The following is a 23,868-nucleotide window of genomic DNA, read 5'->3' on the forward strand; positions in this document are numbered from 1 at the left end:
AAAAATATTCTTTAGTGGGAGAGGAAAAAAAAAAATATTGGTGGCAATTTAAATGTATACAGTACTTTTAAAAAGTACATTTACAAATCTGATCACTTGGTTTTAAAAGCACAGAAGTGTATTGTGTATAACTTTAATTGCTTATAAGACCATTATATGGTTAAAAATAGAAAATCTCAGAAAAATTCTAGGGGGAAAAGGTGTTTTCTCTAATTTTAATGATTGCTTTAAGATAAGGATATTTTTCATTTAATCTTTGTATCTATAACTCCTAGCACAGTACCTGACCCATAGTAGGCACTTCATAAATGTTTACATAACTAACCTCAATTTTAGAAATTTCAGGATAAGACAGTATTATTTTTCTGGGCTATAAAACTGTACTCTCCCCCCCACCTCCCACCACACAGACACATCTTTGTATCTCAGTTTTGATACAATCAGGTTTTCAGTTTTGAGTGTGAAGAAAACTGATGTTTTTCATCTACCCAATCAGCTTGAATTGCAATTACTTAAAAGGGAACTCGATTTAATAGCATTCCTTCTTTTCAGGTATCTGGTGTATAGAATATACTAAACGATATAGATGGAAGAATCTGGCTTTATCTGAGATGAGTGATTGGGAAAAAGTCAAATAAACTAAGGTGGAGAACCGTTTTGGAAAAAGGATCTCTTCCTGTCTAGTGGTCATTCCTAACAAATGTAGTTCAAGGGAATCTAAATTCTGACTTTCAAATGTTAACTGAGGAAACAACCTAGATTTTGCCAGTTAGTTCCAATTGCAGGTACGAAATTCCTTTGACAACAAGGAAAACAACTATGGTTAGCGAAGTTGCAGTTGTTGTGGTCAAGATCTGATTGGAAGAGTCCGAGAAAAACAGTTAAAACAGCATTAAATGAATATACTTTTAACACAACAAAGTTCCAGAAGACATCCACTTCCAATTCATCAGTTTTAAAAACCTGACTCATTTAATGTTGTTTAGGAAACGTTGCTGTGATGCTCATAATCTGCTAAAGCAAGTCTCCCAACAAGTGTATGCAGGACTGTGCTCTTTGAAAAGTTTTCAAACCAACTCTTAATGGCTTGGAATTGGATGAGTTTTGTGCTTTTGTTCTCCCATGTTTTGTTGTTATTGTTTAATAAGTATCAGCAACAGGGTTATGTAACAACCTAGGCTTTTGCAAGTTAATATGCTTTAAGAGAATGTTTTTTCTGGTCTTGGTAGTCTATCCGTGATGGAAAGAATATAGTATAAAGAGATTTTCTCTATTGTCAGACTGTAAAGAGGAATCAGTAATTGTTGTCATACTTTTTCTTTATGCTCAACTGAATTTTTTAAACTGAGGTTTTAGATTTTATTGTACAACTATTAAAAATCATAACTGATAAGTGATTTCTTTGGTTTCCTTCCAATCTACCCCACCCAGCTCCTCATCCTGATAGGTAAACTCATCTTTAGTCAGGTTTGTCCTGGTCCTCCGTACCTAAATATATGAAAATATCCAACATCAAACAGATTCCTTTTGATCAGTTTTGGCCTGGTTAGTTTGAAATAGTTTAATAAGCATCCTTCAGCTTTATATATAGCTTCTTATTTTATTTACATACTTGCCTTCCAGAAGCATGTATGCAACTGATCTCACTTGAGAGAGCCACATCACTGGTCTGTTCTTGATCCATCAACCTGAGAAAAAGGAAAGGTACAAACCCATCCCTGTGTGGTGACCCCAAGGGTCTCCTACCTTCCTTAGGGAAAGAACTTTCCCTCTGGGAGAAATTGAAGAGTAACATACACAAATACTGAGGGAGCCCACACCAGCCTTCTGTATTCATTAATATAGATTTTCATAAGTAAACAGTAAAAAATTACCAAAGCATTGTGAGGAGAATCAGTAACTAGAAAAAGGAGCCATGCTGCTTGTGTCTTTGTGGGCTTTCTATGGCTTACATCATCCATTTCATCCAAATGAACTGGCATATATTTCCCTCTTCATCTTCAGATCAGCTTCTCTTATATCAGTTTAATCTGTTTGGAAAAATAACTCTTTCTTCGAGATGACTTCCCAAGAATCCACAGTGAATTTTATATGTCTACTACAGCCTGTATTTTGAGTCAGACTATCCCAACATTCTATCCAAATTTGGCGAAAGCCCATAATGTAGTAGTAAGCAGACTAAAAAATTTAATTTGACATATTAGGTTATTTTTATCCTAGACATTGTGGCCAGACATCTTTTGGCCCTGGCTTGATTGATTGATGAATTTTGCTGTGTAGAATGGTAGACAGGGTGTGTGTTTAAATTCAGATGTCAGCTTTTGCCACTTAGTTTCTAAATAACCTTGAGCAAATTATTTAGCCTGATTTCCTCATCTGTCATAAGACAGTTGTAAAGATTGAGTTTAACAAATGTAAAATTCTTACCTGCTACATAGTAGGTAATACAAGTTTATTTTCTTCCTTTTGTGAAACCTATATTTAAAGGCTTTTGATTAACTGCAGAGTAAAGTTCAATCTCTTTACCCAAACTCTTAAGGCCCACTATATCAGACACTTCTTTACCTTTCAGCTCCATCTCATTCAGTTTTTAAACATTTATCAATGCTTGTTGATAGTCAGTGCGCTTACGGAAGGTTACGTGGTCCTTAATTTCCAGACTTACTGTTTATTGGTCTCCTAACCAAACCCTTCACTTCTGGGAACCTACCCTTTTCCTGAGCACACAATACATTTTTTCCTCTTGCCTTTTTTAAATCTTGATGCATGTTGTTTCTTCCACCTGAAATGCCTTTTCCCCACTTATCAAAATCTAGTCTATCTCCCAAGGCCCAACTCAAATACCCCTCCTTCTGTGAAGCTTTCCCTGGGTCCTCTTTCACCAAAGTGGTAACACTTTTCTTTGAAGTCTTACGTTATCTGTTGTCTTTTGCTTTAATATGGTACCTGTCCTTTACTAATTTGGATTGGGCTGATTGATTTACACCTTTTTTTCCATAATTATAAGTAAACAAGTGGTGGTATAGGGAATCATATCTTTTACATTAGTTTGAATACTCCTATTGCTTCTGGCATTGTGGTGAATACTCAGTAATATTTGTTGGATTAGTAATTGCATTATTAGACTCTAGATGTGACTATAGATGTACAAAATTAAAAGTAAGGAGACCACAGGCCTCAGTTTGAAAATTACTCAGACATCTAAGTTAATTAAAGTGCAGGGAAGCCCATAATTGCTGTTGTTAGTGGGAGAAATCATTAATAAGCATTTAATGGAATCTAGAATATTGAGAGAAGGGTGGCTCTTCATAATCCTGTTGTGGAGAGATACCAGCATCTGGTAACCTTGATATTAGTTTTCTATTTCCAGCTATTTAGCTAAATAAGACGCAAGCTATTTAATACTTTAAATATTTAAATAATACCTCCATTTATAATAAACTGGTAAATGTAAGTTAAGTGTTTTCCTAAGTAGTGTGAGCCATTCTAGTACATTTTGGAACATGAAGAGGTGGTCATGGGAACCCCCAGTTTATAGCAGAATTAAGGGTCACCTGGGATTTGCAACTGGCATCTGAAGTGGGGCCCTTCTGTGGGACTGAGCCCTTTAACTTGTGGGATCTGAGCTAACTCCAAGTGGACAGTGTCAGAATTGAATTCTTGGACACCCAGTTGGTGTCATAGAATTGATGAGTTGGTTGGTATTAGAGGAAACACCTCTCACTCTCATATTTTGAAGATGATATAAGATGTCAGCAAAACCAAACCAAAGGGGAAAAGAAGCCAACCAAAAAAACCCTTGTCTACAATTAAAGGTAGATTGAAACAGAATGCGAAATTAGAAATTACAAGCCTAATTGTGAATTTTGTGATTTCTGGCACAAAAAGCAGTTGGTTTGGAAAAGTCTTCAGCTCTGTTTGTGAAAACTTGTATGCCCTGTAAAATGTTCAAATGATTGTTTCCCTCAGTTTCTATGGTTCAAGAAGTAGCAAGTTCAAGATGAGTATTTGAATTCCAGGTGCGTGCCAGCATCCAGTGATCTTGAGTCTATGGCAGGTTTTTGTTTGTTTTAATCTGGTATTGCTTTCTTTCTTTGGTATTGCTTTCTTTCTTTGGTATTATAATAGCTTTATTGAGATACAATTTATATACCATACAGTTTAACCACCGTAAAGTGTATATACCTCAGTGGTTTTTAGTAGTCACAGAGTTGTGCAGCCGTCACCACAGTCAATTTTGGAACATTTTCATCCACTGAAAAAGAAACCCCATAGCATTTAGCCATCACCCTCTCCTGACCCCCCAGTTCCCCACACCCCGTCCCAGCCCTAGGCAACCACTGATCATACTTTCTGTCTCCGGATTTGCCTACTCTAGAAATAAATAGAATTGTACAATATGTAATCCTTTGTGGTTGGCTTCTTGCACTTAGCGTGATGTTTTCAAAGTTCATCCATGTTGTATTGGATATAGGTATATTCCGTTCTGTGGGTTATCTAAGGCAGTGCTTTTGATATCTAGATTTCTTTGATTTGTTTAAGGAGACTTCCAGGTTAGCAAAGCCCACTAAGTGGCAGTGTGACCAGTTCAGGGAGGCGTCATGACCCATCTGGTGAGCAAAAAGAAGCCTCCATCATTGTCTAATTTTCAGCTTTTTCTTTATGGTATAAAGTAACAACACACAGCAAAGAACAGAGCTAAAGGTAAATACTTAGCCATCTCATGTGATAATACTATAGTACAAGGTATAAGTTACTTGATAGCTGACTGCTCTGTTCTTTAGTGTTTGTGGTACTGCCTCCAAAACTAATGAAACAACCTAACAGAAGTCAGAAGAGCTAATAGCTTGCCCCACTACTTAATCCTATGACTTAATCAAATATTTTACCCCCTCTGGATATAGATGTTTCTCATCTGTAAAATGAGAGAATTGAAAATTGAGTAAGCTGATAGGATATTCTTTAAAGTTCTTTCCAGCTTTAATATGTGGTTATATGATACATTAATACCAGTGACATTTTTCTTCTTCTTCTTCTTCCTGCCCCTAAACAAGGAAGAATTTTGCCTTGTTGAAAAATCTTAGGCCCCAAATACTTTTTCCTCAAAAGGATTAGGGTTAGATGCATTTGGCAAGTAAAAAACTGGCCACATGTTGATATTCAGTAAAAGCTTATCATGGAATAGCCAAGGCCATCTATGCGAATTTGCCTTATGAGTTAGAGGAACATGACATGAGTGTCACCAGTGAGGTGGAACTAAAGGATGAAATAATTTACACACCTGCTGTGGGTGTGGCTAGAGGTAAAGAGACTAGGAGGAATGAGTCCTTGATTGCATTCTCAGAAGTATTCAGAGATCATTGGAGGAGATGCAAGCTCTCAGGTCAGTTGTGTCCAAAGGTAAAATCAAAACCTAAACCACAACAGATAAGAAAAATAGCACATAAGAACAGAAACTTCTGAAAAAGGAATAGAAATTGTAAGGTAAGTACACTTTGTTTTGTTTCGTTTTCTTCTGGATTGATTTTCTTTAAGTTTTTAGGGTACTGAAAATTTTTCATTGGCCTCTGAGCCCAGTTGAGATAAGTATCAGAAGTTCAGATATTATAGGTGAAGACAAGGAAGTTTGACACCTATAAGCTGAGGCAGATATGAAGAAGAGTGGGGGAAAGGTCATTGAGATTAAGGTCCATTTGCCAGTTTGGTAACTTTGATTCCTACCAGCCAACAAAGCTACTTAATGTTTTATTTTTGTATTTGACTGGCTTCCATGATGTTGTTTAATCAGACATCTTTGTAAATAAACCACATGTGAAAAGCAAAAGAAACCAAAAAACAAAAACGAGTAACTAGTCAATTCAAATTGAGAAAGAAAAGCTTAAAAATTTAATTCTAGTCCTTTTCGTTTATGAATATGGGTCTTTGTCCCATTTTAAAATTGCTCATCGTACCCAGTAAATAGGGAGTTTTGTCTTTAATGTCTTATGAGAGCTCTTTAAGAAAAATATATTCCTTCAGGAGATTATTTGGTATAAACATGGAGCTTGAAATATGTAAGGAATTTTTATACTCTTAATGCTCTGATTTTAAGGTAAGTCATGATGATAGTGTATTGATAAACTGATTGTCTTAGGAGTTGAGCAAGATGAAGTACACTCTCAAAATTAAGAGAGTCAATATATTGGTCTAAAGAATGGCAGGTCCTCAGGTTTTGTGGTGGAATCAAGTTTAAGGCATAGGCAATCACAACTACATTCTATTTACTTAGTTTTGGACTTGGCACATCCGGCTTCTTGAGCAATGTCATCAGCCCAGAATCACATGTCACAGCAGGATCACCAAATAGCAAAATGTTAGAATATGCCCAGATCATTTTTACAAATAGTTTCCTGAACTGAACATGTATCCACATTGGACAAAAGCAGACTACCTGAGCAGATTTACTTCACAGTTAACAGCAGAATTAGCAAAAGAAACATTATGCAGATTTACTCAAGAATAACTTAAGGGGGTATGACACGGTTATGGAATGCTGGGTAGCAGCAGAAGTAGACTTGTAGCTGTAAGCTGGAAGAGGGCCCATTTTGTGAGAAGATATTATTAGACTTAGGGCTATCAAAAGTATTTTTCTGTAAGAGCATACGCCCCCTAGACTCAAGCTGAACAGCAGTTTAATAGGTGAAGAGTATTTATTGATGGTTTGCATATGCAGCTTATTGAACAGGTATGGACCAGAATTTGCTCTTGTGACTTAATTTAGCATGCTTTAAAAAATCTTAAATGTAATTAAACATAAAGTAGGTTCACCTTTTGCTGTGTAGAGGAATATACAAGTTACATGTATAACCCTTCACCATAAGAAAACATTTTTTTTCTTAAGAAAAGGTACAGGGGAGTTTGAGAAGCAGGCAGTAACTCCTCAAATGAAGTTTATGAGTAGGATGATCTAAAAGCAGCTGAAGTCAATAAATTAGTTGCCTTCAGTAGCTATTTGGTGAAACTTGTACAATCCCAACTCCCTCTGGGTACTGCTATCATTTCTCCACGTTCATGAGCACCCAGTGAATCTATTTTAAAGTATAAAGCTGGAAATGAACAGGCATGATCAATTAAAAATGTGATTGAATGTTCTTATGCCTGGGATAATGTAGTTTTTTATAACAAGACCCAAAAAATCTGCTTCACTTGATACTTCTAAAAGGGCACTCTTTCTTTACATGAGTGGTATTGATTCTTCTGTGTTGTTGTTTTTTTTTAATGGAGTGTTTCTTAACAGATTGAGTATCATACTAAATCTGTTAAATAGGCTATTACTCTATCATGAAAAGTATCTTAGTTATATTTCTGACATTTTTAAAGAGCATTTATGTAGTTAATTCAGTCAGCCTTTTAAGAAATAGAATACTCCCTTTTGAAGTACCTTATTCCGTAACTTGAAATTCAGCCTGTGTTAAAAATTGTTCTGTGCTTTCCTCTTACTTCCGTTTCTTCCCTTTTGGGAACAGACTTCCTTAGGGAGGAGGGAGAAGTGGATTCTCAATTCAGCCAGTAGAATCTAGAATCCTATAGTGTTTACCTATTTTGCATAACACAGGCCCACCCACACACATTATGAGGTGCTTAAGTGAAAGAACACTGAGCAGACTGCTATTCTGTATGTGATTCCAAGTGTAATTGGAAGATGCTTTAGCACTATCTGGATTTTATCCTCTGGTGAGAAGGTTGTTTATCTAGCTTGTGATGATAGCGATGGAATAAAGAGGTAGGTGTTCTATGGCTTAATTTTAAGTTTCACATTGTCAGTGCTTCGGGTTAAAAGGTAGGGTTGTAAAAGGAATGATCTGAATCATCAGATGGTTTATATTTTTTTTCACATTTTTTCACATTCAGTTTTAGAAATGTGTTATATATAAATTATATTTCCTTCCTTCTTAGGAAAAGGGTTGAATAAATCTCAGGCTCCAAGGATTTTATGTTTTTAGGGAGGTTTATACTATTAATCTTAAGCTCTTATTAGTCTTAGAGAAAGCATGAGAAAAATAACTACAGGGGTTTATTGCATGTTGACTGTTGGTCAGCAGAAAACTGAAAACTCTTCATTTGCAGTATTTTTCCAATTCAAGCTACAGTATTTAGTTTTTAACATGCTTTGGAACTCAATGTTGTTCATTGTTTTCTTTGGAAATATTAAATTTGAGAATTACATTGCTCTCCAGAGGAAATTGTTTGGTAGCCAGAATGATGGTGCTGTCATTGTACTTTGGATAGCTGTTGACAGCTTATTCAGAATCTAGTTTTTTGACCATAAGTCTCTTGAGGTCCTCTCAAAGAGATCTAGGCCTTTGAGATAACTACAATTTACTATTTAAACATTTTTACAAGGTAGGGAAAATTTATAAAGAATTTTTATAAATATTGAGTCTTGCTTTATGAGAATTTTAGGTAATGTTTCTACCTGAATGTTTTATTGTTGTTCTCTGATGTGGTACGAAGAGATTTAATAATTTTAGATTTGATGATTGGTTAGGGGAGGGGTGAGGCACTTTCTGCTAAAAAATGAACAGCTATAAGTTCTCAGCAGTGTTCTTTTCTGAAGCATTTTATTTTCATTAAAAGAAAAGGTATAACTAAAATTTTTTTTAATTGAAAATTCCTGATAAACTGAATGTTTGCTAGAATACTGACATGCTGCCCAGCAATGTGTGTTCATTTTTTAAGCAGATTTCCTAATCTGTTTGTGAGGAGGAAGTATTCACTCTCTTGTGTATGTATCCAGCAGAAGTTGTCAGAGAAGTTGCAAATTAGGAGGAAAAATTGATCATAATAAGTTACCTAATTGGGATATTTGTAATGTGATAATGTAACAATAATCAGAGTGGAAAGAGGAAATTTGTAGAATATCCCAGCTGTATGTATGTATTATTTTCCTAATGAAAAGAGTTAAATAGGAATACCATACTGAGTAATTTAAAATATTCACTCTGCTAAAAAATAGATGTTCTTAGCCTCCCACACACAATGTCTCTAAATTACTGCTATAAAAATTTACGGGGAAAACATGATTTGGTCAAAGAAAGATCAGCTGCCGTTACTTGAGAGAACTTTTCATGAACCAAAGAGAAAATTAAAACTCATGACATGAAACTTTTGTTCATTAGTAAAATTTTAATAGTTGTCATCTTTTAATAATGACTTCTCTCTATGGCTAGCTGACTTTACTGTTAGCAAAAATATTGGAGATTCATTTGTAATTTGAGTTTTCAACTACATTTTTCTTTTCCCATCCCTTTTTAATACAACTTATAATGGAATTTTGAAACTATAAAAGAGTTAAAGTTAACCTCCCTGTAAGAGCAGGAAATACATATACTAAATCTTATTTTATTTAGATGTAGTTTTTTTCCACTATTGCAAATCAAACATTTATATAGCATTCAACCTTGAAACTAATTGCAGTGATCTTTGAGGCTTTTGATTTTATTTCAGGGCCTGTTATATATTATGAGCAGTAGAAAACTAGAACTTTCTTCATGGTATCAAAGTTATCTACAAAGAACAGATTATCAACATTTGTTTAGATACTGAGAAATAATGATGCATCTCTGAGAAGATAATGTTATCTTAAGTGATCAGGCAGCATCACCATAAATTAACAAAGTATTATCAAGACCAACTTTGGGGCTTCCCTGGTTGCACAGTGGTTAAGAATCTGTCTGCCAATAAATGCTAAAGAGGGTGTGGAGAAAAGGGAACCCTCTTGCACTGTTGGTGGGAAACAGCTACTGTGGAGGACAGTATGGAGGTTCCTTGGAAAACTAAAAATAGAGTTACCATATGACCCAGCAATCCCACTACTGGGCATATACCCAGAGAAAACCATAATTCAAAAAGACACATGCACCCCAATGTTCATTGCAGCACGATTTACAATAGCCAGGAAATGGGAGCAACCTAAATGTCCACCAACAGATGAATGGGTAAAGAAGATGTGGTACATATATATACAGTGGAATATTACTCAGCTGTAAAAAGGAACGAAATTGGGACATTTGTAGAGAAAATGGATGGACCTAGAGACGGTCATACAGAGTGAAATAAGTCAGAGAAAAACAAATATCGTATAGTAACGCACATAGGCAGAATATAGAAAAATGGTATAGATCAGCCGGTTTGCAAGGCAGATGTAGAGAACAAACCTATGGACACCAAGGGGGAAAAGCAGGGTGGTGGGGGTGGGGGGGTGGGCGTTGGGGTAGGATGAATTGGGAGATTGGGATTGCCATGTATACATTACTAATAAGAAAATAAGTATCAAATTGTACACTTTAAATACATGCAGTTTATTGTATGTCAATTATATCTCAGTAAAAGTTCTTTAAAAAAAGAAATTAAAAATTATATTCCATTTAATCCCAGATCAGGAGAGGCAGGAAGAGAAAAATAAACAAAATGACAATAGAAATTTATTTTTTACATTACATTAGGACCTTGAAAATCACTGGTTTAGCTCTCACAGTTTAAATAATTTTAAGAGACTTAGAATTCTATGAGTTCTGTATTTTGTGAGTGAATCAAGCAGATGGCCCAACATACAAATCTCAGTGCGGCTTTGTTGTTCTCATTCAGTTCCAGTGACAAATTCTATGAGGTGTGGAAAATATTGTCCCCATGTTTTAAATGGAAGATTGTGTGTTACAGGACTGTTTGTAGATTTGAGAATGTGAAGGACCCTGGACATGACTGTCAAGGACCAGAGTTCTCAGGGTTGGCCCTAGGCATTCATAGCTTGGTCCTTCACAAGTGGCTCTTCTAATTAGAAGAAAACACTAGCATAATGAAATAATTAGTGAATAATTCAGGAAAATATTTGACTTTCTGGCTTTTCAAGATTTTATTTTAAATGAAATCTGTCAAAATTACCCAGTGCTGTTGCTTCCCAACTCTTCTTTCTCCCAGCTCCCCTTTCTATTCTTTTCTATAAACTCTTTAAGACCAGGATTCATGTGTGTAGGTGGCTGGAACTCAGATACTCTTAGAGGTTTCAGTGTATAGCATTAATTCAGAAGCTATGATATAATTCCATATAGAAAGCGTGTTTTCTAGTAAAGCCACCTAGTGCATTCAATAGTACAATTGCCCTTGTGTCATAACGGGTTGTTTTTGTTGTTGTTGTTTTGTTTTGTGTGTTTTTGTTTTTGTTTTTTGGCTGTGTTGGGTCTTCATTGCTGCTTGCGGGCTTTCTCTAGTTGCAGCAAGCGAGGGCTACTCTTTGTTGCTGTGTGCCTGCTTCTCAGTGCGCTGGCTTCTCTTGTTGCGGAGCACGGGCTCTAGGTGTGCAGGCTTCAGTACTTGCAGCATGCGGGTTCAGTAGTTGTAACATACAGGCTCAGTAGTTGTGGCTTGCAGGCTTTAGAGTTCACGCTCAGTAGTTGTATCGGGAGGGCTTAGTTGCTCCTTGGCATGTGGGATCTTCCCGGACGAGAGGTCGAACCCGTGTCCCCTGCATTGGCAGGTGGATTCTTACCCACTGCACCACCAAGGAAGTCCCATGTCATAACTTTTTAAAGAAAAAACTATGAAGCATGATTCTGACAAATTCAGATCAGTCCCATGTCATAACTTTTTAAAGAAAAAACCATGAAGCATGATTCTGACAAATTCAGATCAGCATCACTTTGGTTCACTTTGGTATCACTCTGCAATGAGCGGTGGTATTTGTAACAACTTTTGTCACCAAAGAGGGATGAGGCAGTTTCACATCAGAGAAGGGACATGAGACCAGACACTGTGACTTGACAGGGCCAGCATAAATGGAAATCTTGTACCTTTAGGTTGTGAGAGGGCTGAAAGGAAGCAAATTTAGAATCTTAAATTCATTTTTTCAATTAAATTTTTTATTTTTAAATTTTTATTTAATTTAGAGGGCTATTTTGTTTTCTGTTTTTATTCTTTTTTTTTTTTTACTTTTTATTTTGAAATAATTTTAGCCTTACATAAAAATTGGAAAAATAATGCAGTGTGTTCACATATATCCTTTATTCAGCTTCCTCTAATGTTAACAATCTATATAACCAGGAAATATTTACAAAACCAAAAAAATCAACATTGGTACAATACTGTTCACTAAACTATAGGCCATATTCAATTTCCAGTTTTCCACTGATACCCTTTTTCTGTTCCAGGATCCAGTTCTTGATCTCATATCCTATGTAGTTGTTGTATCTCCTTAACCTCCAGTCTGGGAGTTTCTCAGTCTTCCCTTGTCTTTCATGACCTTCCCACTTTAAGAACTCGTAGTTATTTTGTAGAATGTCTGTCAGTTTGGGTTGGTCTGATGTGTTCTCCCGAATCGATTGAGGTTATACGTTCTTTAGCAACATACCATGGAAGTTATGTGGCTTTGGTGCATCGTAATCAGGGAATACTAATATCAAAACGTTTTATTACAGATAATGTTAACCTTGATCAATTAGTTAAGATGGTATCTGCCAGGTTTCTCCCACTGTGAGGTTATTATTTTTTCCTTTGTAATTAATAAATAGCTTGGGGGAGATACTTTGAGACTATTGTTGTTGCTTTTTAAAAATGCATGTAATTTGGTCAATGTTTTAATAAAAATAAGGACTAGGGAAAACCCAGATTATTCTATTTTGGGGAGTAATCTGTCCTAAATAATCATTACCCAATACTTTTTGTGCAACATGGACTTCCGTATTCCATTTTTAATTTCATAGGTTGGTATAGATTTAAAGTGGTTGAGAAAAATCCATTGTATTCATTTTTTTCAAATTTAAATTTTGTCCAAGGGACTTTTAAACTCTGCTTTAAAATTGAATTACTAAGAAAATTTAAATAGTCAATATTATAGAAGTTTACCCCCATATTAGGGCTATAGCATTTATGTAAATGCTCACTCTTTAATACATTATAGTAGGAAAAGAGTTGGGGGATTTTCTTGTTGTTTAGTTTCCCAATGTAGTTCCCTCCTCCCCACTCCCCATGTACTTTTTTCATTTTGAACACAATTGTTTCAGCAGTTCCAGAGTACTAGCTAGAGTTTGAGTTGTAACCTTGGTTTTCTTATCTATTAAACAAGGAATATAATAGTTCCTACCTCATAAGGTTGTTCTGGGATTAAATCACTTGATACATGTAAAGTATTTAAAACAGTGCTTGGCACAGAGAAGGAACCCAGGAAGTATTGGACACTATAAAAAAAAAAAAAAGAGTAGCACAAGCATGAGTCGCCTGTCAGTGTTGGATGCTGACTTTAGAAAACTATAGAATTTCCAATGAGTATACTTTTATCAGATTTTTTTGTTCAAATGGCTATCTAATCCCACTGAATTCGCTGCTTTCTGCAGAATTTTTTTCGAGACTTCAATGGTTAAATCTAGGGGAATTTTTAGTCTTGCTTTCTGAGAAGTATATTATTTAAGGAACTTCGGTAATCTAAAAGAGTTGATTACAGGCCAAGCATGGGCAGAGACAATAAAAACGTTTGAGTCCTTAGTTGTGCCTTTTATTAATTTTTTAAAGAACTTTTATTGAGATATAATTGACATACAATTAACTGCATGTATTTAAAGTGTACAAGTTGATGTACTTTTTTCTTATTAGTAATGTATATATAGCAATCCCAATCTCCCAATTAATCGCACCCCCCACTTTCCCCACCCCCCACTTTCCCCACTTGGTGTCCATATGTTTGTTCTCTACCTGTGTGTCTGTATTTCTGCCTTGCAAACTGGTTGATCTGTACCAAGTTGTGTCTTTTAAAATACATTTTCTAGATGTGGGGAATTAAGTGATCATTTTGGGGTAGGGTGGCAAGGTTGTATTTAACCTCCCTTCCCCAGTCAGGAATATTGCCCTGCAGTTTTCTTATGGCTGTCACTTTTCTGGGAGTGCATGAAGCCTTCTGTCCCTAGGCTATCTGGACTCTCTTCTAATACATATTTTTTTCTTCCTGATGGTGCCAGGAATTTGTCTTAGTGTAATACCCTGCTTTTCCCCTTGGGTTCCTTTCTCCCCTCCTCATTTTTAAAATAAGCATGCAAAATCCACTTTATTTACTGATGTTTTTATTGTTGGTCACTACCAGGAAACAGGGTTGACAAATACAATAAGTATTGAGGAAGTGAGAACGTTTCAGATATTCTCAAAAAGCCCTAGTCATAGTTGCATAGTTGTTACTGGAGTGTAACTTGTCTATAGTTTATTTTACTTTGTAGTCTCTCTCCTAAATGGCCCCAAAATAAGGTCTCTTAATCTTATTTAAGAATCAGCCCCACCCAGCCTTGTTTGGGGCATGATTAGTGGTATCAAAAAACCTGGGCTACTTAACTTCAAGGAGTGTCAGTCTTACCATTTATCAAATGGGGATAAATGATTATACTTGATATAGTTGTGATAGAAATTAAATGAGTTAATATATGTTTAATTAATATATGTTTCAGTTCTAGCTCTGCCAGATATTACCTGTTTGGCCTTGAACCAGTCACTGGCCTTTCGGACTGACAACTTCTATTCCCTATGTGGAAAATGGAGTTAATAAGACTTTCCCAACTAGTCCACAGGGCTGTGGTAAGGGTCAAATAAAATAAGCTTACGAGAAAGCACTTTGCTAATTAATATTCTGTGCAAGTGCAACATAGACCTTAATCTAAGTTTGCTTCAAATTGATACGCCTTTTGGTTTAAAAGCATTCCCCTACGCTTTCCAAAGCCTGTTTCTAGTTTCTTTAGGTATGGGTCCCCTAGGCAAGAAGATATTTCTTTATCTGACCTCCACAGATTAGCCTTTCTCTAAATGTCAGGCTACCCAGCACTGGCCTTACAGCTACTCCTTTGGCCATCGCAACTCAAGTCCCTCCAACCACTTGAGAGAGGTTACTACAATATTAAAATATTTTAAATGCACAGAAATGTTAATAATTAATCACCATCAAGGTAAGATGATAGTTCTCCCATTCTCACTCCCAGCCACTCTTAACCAAGTCTAATAAGATACTGAAACTGCAGCTTCAAAGCCATTGCCTTCCCTAAAAAGGCTTAGTAATAACCCTCTAAGTCATCAGTATGATTACGGTAGTAAGCAAATGTTTATTAAATACCTTACTGTGTACCAAGCATTATGCCAAAAATAGGGGAAATTCCCCTCCTAAAAAAAATTGTTATTCCCAATTTGTTCTCAGTGGTTCTGAGGGTGAAGGGTGGGAAGGAAGTTAGCGGATGGAGTATGGGAAGGTGAGACACTTTGGATCATTACAGCCAAGGGTGCTGCTGAGCCTCCTACAATGCACAGGCCAGCCCCCCCTCCTCCCCCACCGTGTCAGAATGTCAATAGTGCCAAGGTTGATAAACCCTAGTTTAGAGGAACAGATACTATCTGTGGGAAAGAGGTTAATTGCTTTCCCATCAGGATGTAAATACGTTGTACCTGTAGCTGATAGAATATCAGCATGTCATTTGGCCACCCTAAAGGGGGAGACTGGGAGTTTGTCCTGGGGGTGCCCTGTATTTTGAGAAAGGAAACATGGCCTTCACTTCCTTCAGTGCCATACTGAGAAGCCAGAAGACACTGACAGAAAGTTAAGTAGTAACCTCATACTCCTACAGCTGACACTATTATTTCATCTATCCCTCCTCTCCTTTTATGGAAAAATGCTGCTTATTAATCCTGCTGATTGTGAAAGAAGGAAGAAGGTGATTAATTTTTCACTCTTATCAAGAAACTGCTATAAGTTTACCTCCCTCCAGTCATCAGCTAAATTGGTTTCATAAAATGGCTCCATCACAAATATAAGAAAACAGTTCCTTCTGTTTGATCATCCTTTTGAAATCAACCACAGGGGAACTCTAGTGTAGATGGAAATCTGTTTCATCAGAGATAATATATGCAATCCACATTATATTTTTCACCATAAAGAAGCATTATAACATTTTCATGTTTTAAAAACATTTTCCTTTTTTTCCCAGCACCCCTTATGCCTACTCACTTGCCCGCCAAAACAGGAGTGTTCAAAAGATTATATAAAACATCTTCCTAAGATCTGTTTTGTCCCTTGGTGTTTGTTTTGCTTCTTTTTATTTTTCAGGACAGGAATTTGTAGGTAGTAAGAAAAAAGGCTGTGTGCAATGTTAAAAAAAAATTGTTATGCTGAGGGAGAAATTTGGACAAAGATTGGTTTCCCAGTTTCCCTTCTTAAGGTAAAACTGACAATTACTATCATAGAGTTTTTCCTTTGCAAAGACTTGATAAGCAAAGGTGTATTTCACTGGCCTTTAAAGAACAAATGATTAGAATATTGTATCAGTCAAATTAATGAAACTTTTTAAAGAAATACATATTTTGTGGCTAATTATTTATGTTTTCCTAGCCCACACAAAAACAACACTATTGCAGAATATATGTCTTTTAAAAATGTGTTTACCTTGGGAAGGTCCCTGCTGATGAGAACAGCATGCGTAATTTTCAAGGATCAAGCAGAGCTTCAAAGTAATAGATATTATGGAAAACAACCTATTATCTTAGCAAGATTTTCTTTATCATTTTTTTCCAGTCTCATGTAGAATTAATGGTGCTATTTCATATTCTTTGTGCTAGATCACCTTGGGATAGGACTGAATATGTGAGGTCAGACTAGCTAACGTAATAGAATAACAACAGGTGGGGCCAGTGATTGAGGCATTAGAGTATCTCATGTTCTCAGGAGCATGCCTTCAGGAATTGATTTTGAAGAATTCTGTATATTATTCACATTTTAAAACAAGAGATTATAATAAAGAGAGTGAACGCAAAAGCACTTTCTAGCTGCTGGATTTTGTTTAAGATTATAAATAACCAGTACTACTAAAGTATTTTATTATGGCTTTTAGATTATTAGATACAAAAATAGAAGCCAAATTTGTGTGTTCCTGTGTTTGAAATTTTGGTATCACTGAGAAAATATCCCCAATTAGACCTTCTAAGGGACCTAACCAGAGTAAGGATAATTAGGTATATGTTGCTTTTTTTGGCTAATTTGGCCAGCAGCTCTAGAAAGTGTAAAGTGGTGAGTATATGCCAGCCCTACTCTAATTCCTTGTCAAAGCTAAAATTTGTTCCTTTTGCTATAGAGGCAATAGAACTAAATCTATAGTGCTGTGTGCACATTACTTGTAAATTCTTGTTAGGACCAGATGGTCTCGTATATTTCCACCTCCGAAATTTCTCTTCATTTTACTTTAGTCCCTTCATTTTTAGAGATGAAGAAGCAGATTGCTTTGTTCAGGGAGAGCTAGAACTAAAACATAGGCTAATACTTGCTAGCCGTGCTATAAACTAGTGTTAGCCAAATATGGGCATTCATGTATCGTTTTCACATTTTTGCCATATCTGTGTATTTACTAATCCTATTCAATACTATTGAAATTGACTTCTTTAAGTTCTTTTTAAGGAAATGTTTTGCTACTATGAATGAAAACCCCCACTTCCTAAAAATAGAAAATAACTCTAAAAAGGAATCTGAATCAAGACAAACTAGTATTATTAAAACTTAATTTAAAATTTAAATTTAACTAATTCTTGTTATTAAAATTTTAATTCTTTCTGTTCTTGGTCAGAATTGTGTCAGAGTATTTGATGCAGTACGTTAATTGTCTAAGAAGAGCACATTTAAAGCTTCTAGTTAAGCTTCTGCTTTTTCAAATGGAATGCTTCTTTAGGGGAGAAATAAAAGGATATGGATACAAGTTAATATATTAAAATATGATATAGTGTAGATCAGATGGTCTTGTTATATGGAACTAAAATTGTTTTTTCATTAATTTTTCTTAAAACTTTTACATTTTTACATTGAAGGTTTTAGCTTCACATCAGTTTCTTTATCTAAATGGGGGATTTGTTCAAGTACAGTTTATTTTACTTAAGTGAACATTTCTGCACAAACCTAATGTTTCATGGTAATATGCCTATATATTGGTTTCTGTAACCTTTAAGCAACTTAATATATTAAAATCTGGTCATCAAAAGCAACTTCATCTGGGGAGATAAGTTTTATAGCATATTTGAAGGAAATGTTTTTCTTAAAATAGTTCTAAAGAATGTTTCATTTAATTAAGTAAGCAGTTTTAAAATTTACCGACAAAAAAGTGTGTTTGTCTGGATTGCTGATCTAAATGTGTCTGTCAGTTACAAAGGATAAAAGGGGGTCAAAATAGCTAAGCCTTGTTTTTTAACTTATTATTATTCAGTGGTCTGCAAATATTCTGTGTTGCCTTCTCTCCAGAAGTGCTGCTATACAAACATATTTTACTGTAATGTGGGAAAAAACACATAGGCATTTTTTGTTCATGAGTTGCCTTTGAAACCAGTTGGTGGAAGGATAAAACTGAGAGACTTTCATGGGTTAGCTAGAAAAGTTTTCTTTTGAAACCTTTGTAACAGGGCTATCAGGAAGACCAGGGAGAGAATAGTATAGGAAATATCTGGTCCCATTAAACTCCTGATAAAATAGACATCATAGTATTGTGGGGATTATTTATTGTAGTGACTTTTCTAGATTATCAGAAGTGCTAGTCTTTTGTTTTTCATATATGTGTCAAATTTATATTTTTAATTAAACTTTTTATTTTGAAATATAGATTCACAAGCAGTTATAAGAAATAATCCAGAGGGTCTTCCTAGGTGGCGCAGTGGGTAAGAATCTGCCTGCCAATGCAGGGGACAACGGGTTCGATCCCTGTCCCAGGAAGATACCACATGCCGTGGAGCAACTAGGCCCTTGCGCCACAGCTGTTGAGCCTGCGCTCTAGAGCCCGTGAGCCGCAACTATTGAGCCCATGTGCCGCAACTACTGAGGCCCACGTGCCTGGAGCCCATGCTCTGCAACAGGAGAGGCCACGGCAATGAGAGGCCTGTGCACCACAATGAAGAGTAGCCCCTGCTCGCCGCAACTAGAGAAAGCCCGTGTGCAGCAGCGAAGACCCAACACAGCCAATTACATAAATAAATAAATAAAATTATAAAAAAAGAAGAAAAGAAAAAAAAAGAAATAATACAGAGAAAGAGAGGGAGATTCTGTGTACCCTTTACCCAGTTCCCCCCAGTGGTAATAGTTGCAAAACTATAGTAGAATATCACAGCCAGAATATTGACATGGATAAGGATACAGAACATTTCCATCACCACTGTGGTTCTTCCCTGTTGCCTTTTTGTAGCCATGCCCACTTCCCTCCTCTTCCCATCCCCTGCTTAACCTGTGGCAACCACTTATCTGTTTTCTGTTCCTATAATTTTGTCATTTCAAGAATGTGACATAAATGGAATCATATATGTAACCGTTTGAGCTTAGCTTTTGGTACTCAGCATAATTCTCTAGAGGTTTGTCCAGGTTGTTTCAAGTACCAATAGTTTGTTCCTTTTTGTTGCTGAGTACTATTACATAGCATGGATGTACCACACAGTTTAATTATCCACTCTGTAAGGAACATCTGGGTTGGTTCCAGTTTTGGGCTATTACAAATAAAGCTGCTGTAAACATTTATGTGCAGGTTTTGTGTGAACATAAGACTTGATTTCTTTGGGAGAAATGCCCAGGAGTACAATATATGTGTTATCTTAAATAATTGCCTTAAATACTTTCTTTACATACATTTGGAACCACATAGGACAGTGTTAAAATGTTTGTTTTGACCTTCAGACTGAATGCAGAAAATTCAAGAAAAGGAAAGCTTATTTACCCATATTTCTACTACCATGTTCTTCTTTTCTGATGTTCCATGGTTTGTTTTGTTGTTGTTTTTCTTATTTATTTTCTCTTTAAAGAATTCCCTCTAGCCATTCTATTAGAGTACATCTGCTGGTGACAAATTCTCTTTATTTTCCCTCATCTGAGAATGTCTTGATTTCCCCTCCATTTTTGCTGGGTGTAGGAATCTGGTTGATAGTTATTTTCTTTCAGCACCTGAAACTATAGGCCACTTTCTTCTGGCTTCCATAGTTTCTGGTGAGAAATTCATTGTCATTCTAATTGTTTTTCTCCCATAGGTAAGGTATAGTTTTTCTCTGACTGCTTTCACTAAAATTTCTTTGCCTTTAGTTTTCAAAAGTTTAATTATGATGTGTCTTGGCATAGATTTCTTTAATTTTATCCTGTGTGGGGTTTGTTCAGCTTCCTGAATCTGTGGTTTTATTTCTCTTTTCAAATTTGGTGCGTTTCAGTCATTATTTCTTTGAGTACTTTTTCAGCTCCACGCTTTCTCCTTTCATTCTGGACTCCAGTGATGCAAATGTTAGATCTTTTGCTGTAGCCCCACAGGCCCATGAGGCTCTGTTCATTTTTTTTCCGCAGTCTGTTTTTCTCTCTGTTGTTCAGACTGGGTACTTCCTGTCTTCCAGTTCACTGATCCTTTACTACATCCCTTCCATTCTGGGTTGAGCCCATCCAGTGAGCCTTATCTGGATATTTTCTTTGTGGAGACTTTCTGTTATTTTGTTTGTCCATCCCAAGCTTGTTTGTAATTGATTAGTGAAGCATTTTTATCATGACTGGCTTAAAATCTTTGTTAGGTAATTCTCACATCTCTGTCATCTAAGTTTTGGCATCTGTTGATTATCTTTTTCCATTGTTTTAATTATTTCTAGTCTTTGATATAATAAGTGGTTTTCTTTTGAAACCTGGACATTTTTGTATTATGTTCTGACACTCTGGATATTAGCCAAACCTTCTGTTTTCACTGGCTTTTCCTCACATTGCTCAGGGTAATGGGGGATCCTCCTTGTTACTGCCAGGTGGACATGGAAGTCCAGGTTCCCTGCTTAGCCTCCATCGACACCTGAGAGAAGGAGAACCTGCCAAGTCAGGATGGAAGTGCAGGTTCCCTGTGGTCTCCACTGACACCACTAGGGCAGAGGAGGGGGCATGTTACCAGCTAACAGGGTGGAAGTGCTGGCTTTCTACTTGGCTTGCTCTGACACTACCTGTAGCAGGGGCAGAGCCAGGGGAGGTTAGGCCTCCTCATTATGGCCTCATGAGGTAGAAGTTGGGCTCCACACTCAGCTCTTGCTGGTGAGGGTGGTGGTAGGGTCACAGTGTTTTCTGTGGTGTTGGCTGCAGTAGAGCAATTATTGTCAAAAGTTTTCTGTCTTGCTAATTAAGGCTGCTGTTTTCTTTGACTAGAGAGAGCAGACATTTGACAGGTGTTTGTTTGTTTGTTTGTTTGTTTTTCTCTCTGCCAGTTGGCATTTCCAGGTTGCTCGATTCTTCAGCTCCAAGTCTGGGCTGTATTAGGCGAAAAGAAAACGCAGAGAACTTGCCACTGAGTCATTCCTTGGGCCCCGAGGCCCCTAGCTGTTCTGTCTTCTCTTTACTTTTCAGAGTCTTCTTAGGTTTTGTATATGATGTCCAGGGTTTTTAGTTATACTTAGCAGGAATAGTAGGAAAAGTTATGTCTACTTCATCTCCCTGGAACTGGAAGTTCCTAAATTTACATTTTTCATCTATTTAAATGGTTATATCAAATATATAACCATTACTGGGGAAAATGTCACATACTTTATATGTTATGGGATACTTTGCATAATATTGTGCTCACCAGGACTGCTAGAAAAGAACATCTTTGTTTAAACTGAAATTCATTGTTCAAATTACTAATGAAACTTTTCCCCTCTAGGAAATAATGCAAAAGGTGTCCCAAGGCTCTTGACCAGTGAACAGAGATTTGAGAAAGACAGCCAAGCTCATGTTTTCTCCTGATCAAGAAAATCATCCATCCAAAGCACCAGTAAAATATGGTGAACTCATTGTCTTAGGGTAAGGTTTCTCTGTCTGATGAGCATAAAATTGGATGATATATGGTAACTTGAACATCTAGGTTAAAAGTGCTTTTTTTTGAATTTATATCCTATCTATTTCCAAAGAGTATTTAAAGCTACAGAATAGTATTATGAACTGAAGAAAGTCTTTTAACCTTCATTTTTATATCATCTTTTATAAGTACTCAAATGCTACATACACTCTGCCTCACCCTCACCCCTAGAAAGGACAGACCTTAAAGATGAAGTGAAAAATGTATTTGTCTAAAGTCACATAGCCAGTCCATTTGTCTTCCCTATCCCTTTCAGAAAATTTGCCTCAGCTGACTTTATCAAAAATCCCTTCTCTGCTTAGGTCATTTCATGTAGGTTTGAATTTATTTGTTCCTTTGCCCTCTGAGATAGTTGCTGCTTTGTGCTTATGGTCCTGTACTGGAAGAAAAGAGCTGTATAGATGTGACGATGATGATTCTGAGGCCCAGTGCCTTGCTAGTTGTTTGCTTCAAAAATAATCTCATCCATTCAACTCACACAGATACAATCTGTGATTGAGAAATAGATGATTCCATTATTTCAGTTTATTCAGTCTAAACTTGCCACAGCTGTCAAAGTGGAGACACAATATTAGTCTGTTTACTAGAGATCTCAGAAACTAGAAATTGTGAAATTTACTTTCCCCCTACTCTCCTGCCTAAAAAGCAGCTCTAGACATTACAACATGTTTTAGAATCAGATTGGTACAGATTCTTAAGTGAGAATGTGTCAGTTGTTTCAGATAAGAAAGTAAGAAAGACTGGGGAGATACTGTGGCGTTACTGAGCTTTAAAACTAGAAGCCAAGAATCCTGGATTCCAGTGCTTATTCCAGCACTGCCAGCTGTATGGCCTTAGGCAAGTCACTTAACCATTCTGGGCCTTAGTTTCCTCTTCTGTAAAATGACAGACAAGATCATCTAAGGCCCTTTGAGATTTAAAAAAAAAAAAAAAAAGTTTTTTTTATCAAAAACAGTTATAAAAGATTATAAAATTAGTATAGTAACTACAGTGTTACAATTTCAAATCACATAGATTTTGATGTATTAATGACAAACAGCTTTTAACCACCAAAAACTGTTCAAAGTTCAATTCTTCAGCAGGAAATTTGAGTCATTTGAAGACTTAGAATTTAAAATTTAGCATATGGTTTAAACTGGCTCTTTTAGCTCAGCAGTTTCTCAGTTAATCTTATCAGTAGTAGTTGTCTCTGTACTTGGCACTTGGTGTCTTAAAATGCAAATAATGCTTCTTCTCAGCCCTCTGAGAAGAAGTCAAGCTGGATAAGGTTGTCAGTTTCATGCTGTTGCTATTTAGAAAAGAGCTCTGAGCTTCAGCAACACAGTGTGGGAATAGAGACCATATGTGCAGAAGAAGAATGAGGGAAGCTCTGGGGGGACAGTAGTGAGGGGCAGTGAGGAGCCCACAGTGGGTGGGGCTGGGGCAGCCCAGCCTACAATAGCAGAATTCATGTATTAGCTGAGGGGCGCTACTCTGAACTTCTAGCAAAGCTAGCAGGTGTTTTCTCCCATAGATCAGAGTGTGTTACATTTTATAAAGGCTCAGTATAATTTCTGTATCTGACCGTCTTTGTGTAAACTCCCTTCCCTTCCTTATCAGCCATTAAGGTAGGCCATCTTACAAGCACGTTCTCCTCCACCCTCAAAACCATCCCCATTCCTTACCTAATTTTCCTCCAGATTAACCAACTGTAAACAAGAAACCATCAAACCAAAGATTTTTGTTGGGAGGTGAGGAGACAGTACACGAGGAGAGATTATTATTAAGCTACTGTTCATGCTGCAGCAGTGCAGTAAAGAATGAAGAAAGCATGAGAGACACCTGGATTCCATTTCTGGTCACTCGTGTGACCTTCAGAAAATAACTTAATTTCTCTGAGGAACCTAATTCCTCTGAGGAATAACTTAATTCCTAACCTGTAACAGTGGCGAGTGTTGCGAGTCTCGCAATTTTTATGAAGATGGATTAAGTGAGGTAATGTGTGGAATAGAACTCACTAGTGCCTGGTATATAGTAA

The 23,868-nt window shown here is 36.5% G+C and overlaps 1 protein-coding gene across 3 annotated transcripts in view; it reads left to right on the forward strand.

Moving 5' to 3' along the window:
- PELI1 (pellino E3 ubiquitin protein ligase 1) overlaps nucleotides 1-23,868 on the forward strand; it is a 49,349-nt gene that overhangs the window by 15,542 nt on the left and 9,939 nt on the right. The window contains exons 1-2 of one of the 3 annotated variants that reach the window (XM_057741797.1): nucleotides 5,340-5,484; nucleotides 21,657-21,796. The exons of 1 other annotated variant lie outside the window; for it this stretch is intronic. In XM_057741797.1, coding sequence (XP_057597780.1) covers nucleotides 21,726-21,796 — 71 coding nt within the window. In that variant the 5' untranslated portion in view covers nucleotides 5,340-5,484; nucleotides 21,657-21,725. Of the gene's footprint in view, nucleotides 1-5,339; nucleotides 5,485-21,656; nucleotides 21,797-23,868 lie in introns of those variants that run through there. One more of the 3 variants, XM_057741798.1, reaches the window with a different exon arrangement.

Source organism: Hippopotamus amphibius, chromosome 7, assembly GCF_030028045.1.
Source record: "Hippopotamus amphibius kiboko isolate mHipAmp2 chromosome 7, mHipAmp2.hap2, whole genome shotgun sequence".
Taxonomy (NCBI): domain Eukaryota; kingdom Metazoa; phylum Chordata; class Mammalia; order Artiodactyla; family Hippopotamidae; genus Hippopotamus; species Hippopotamus amphibius.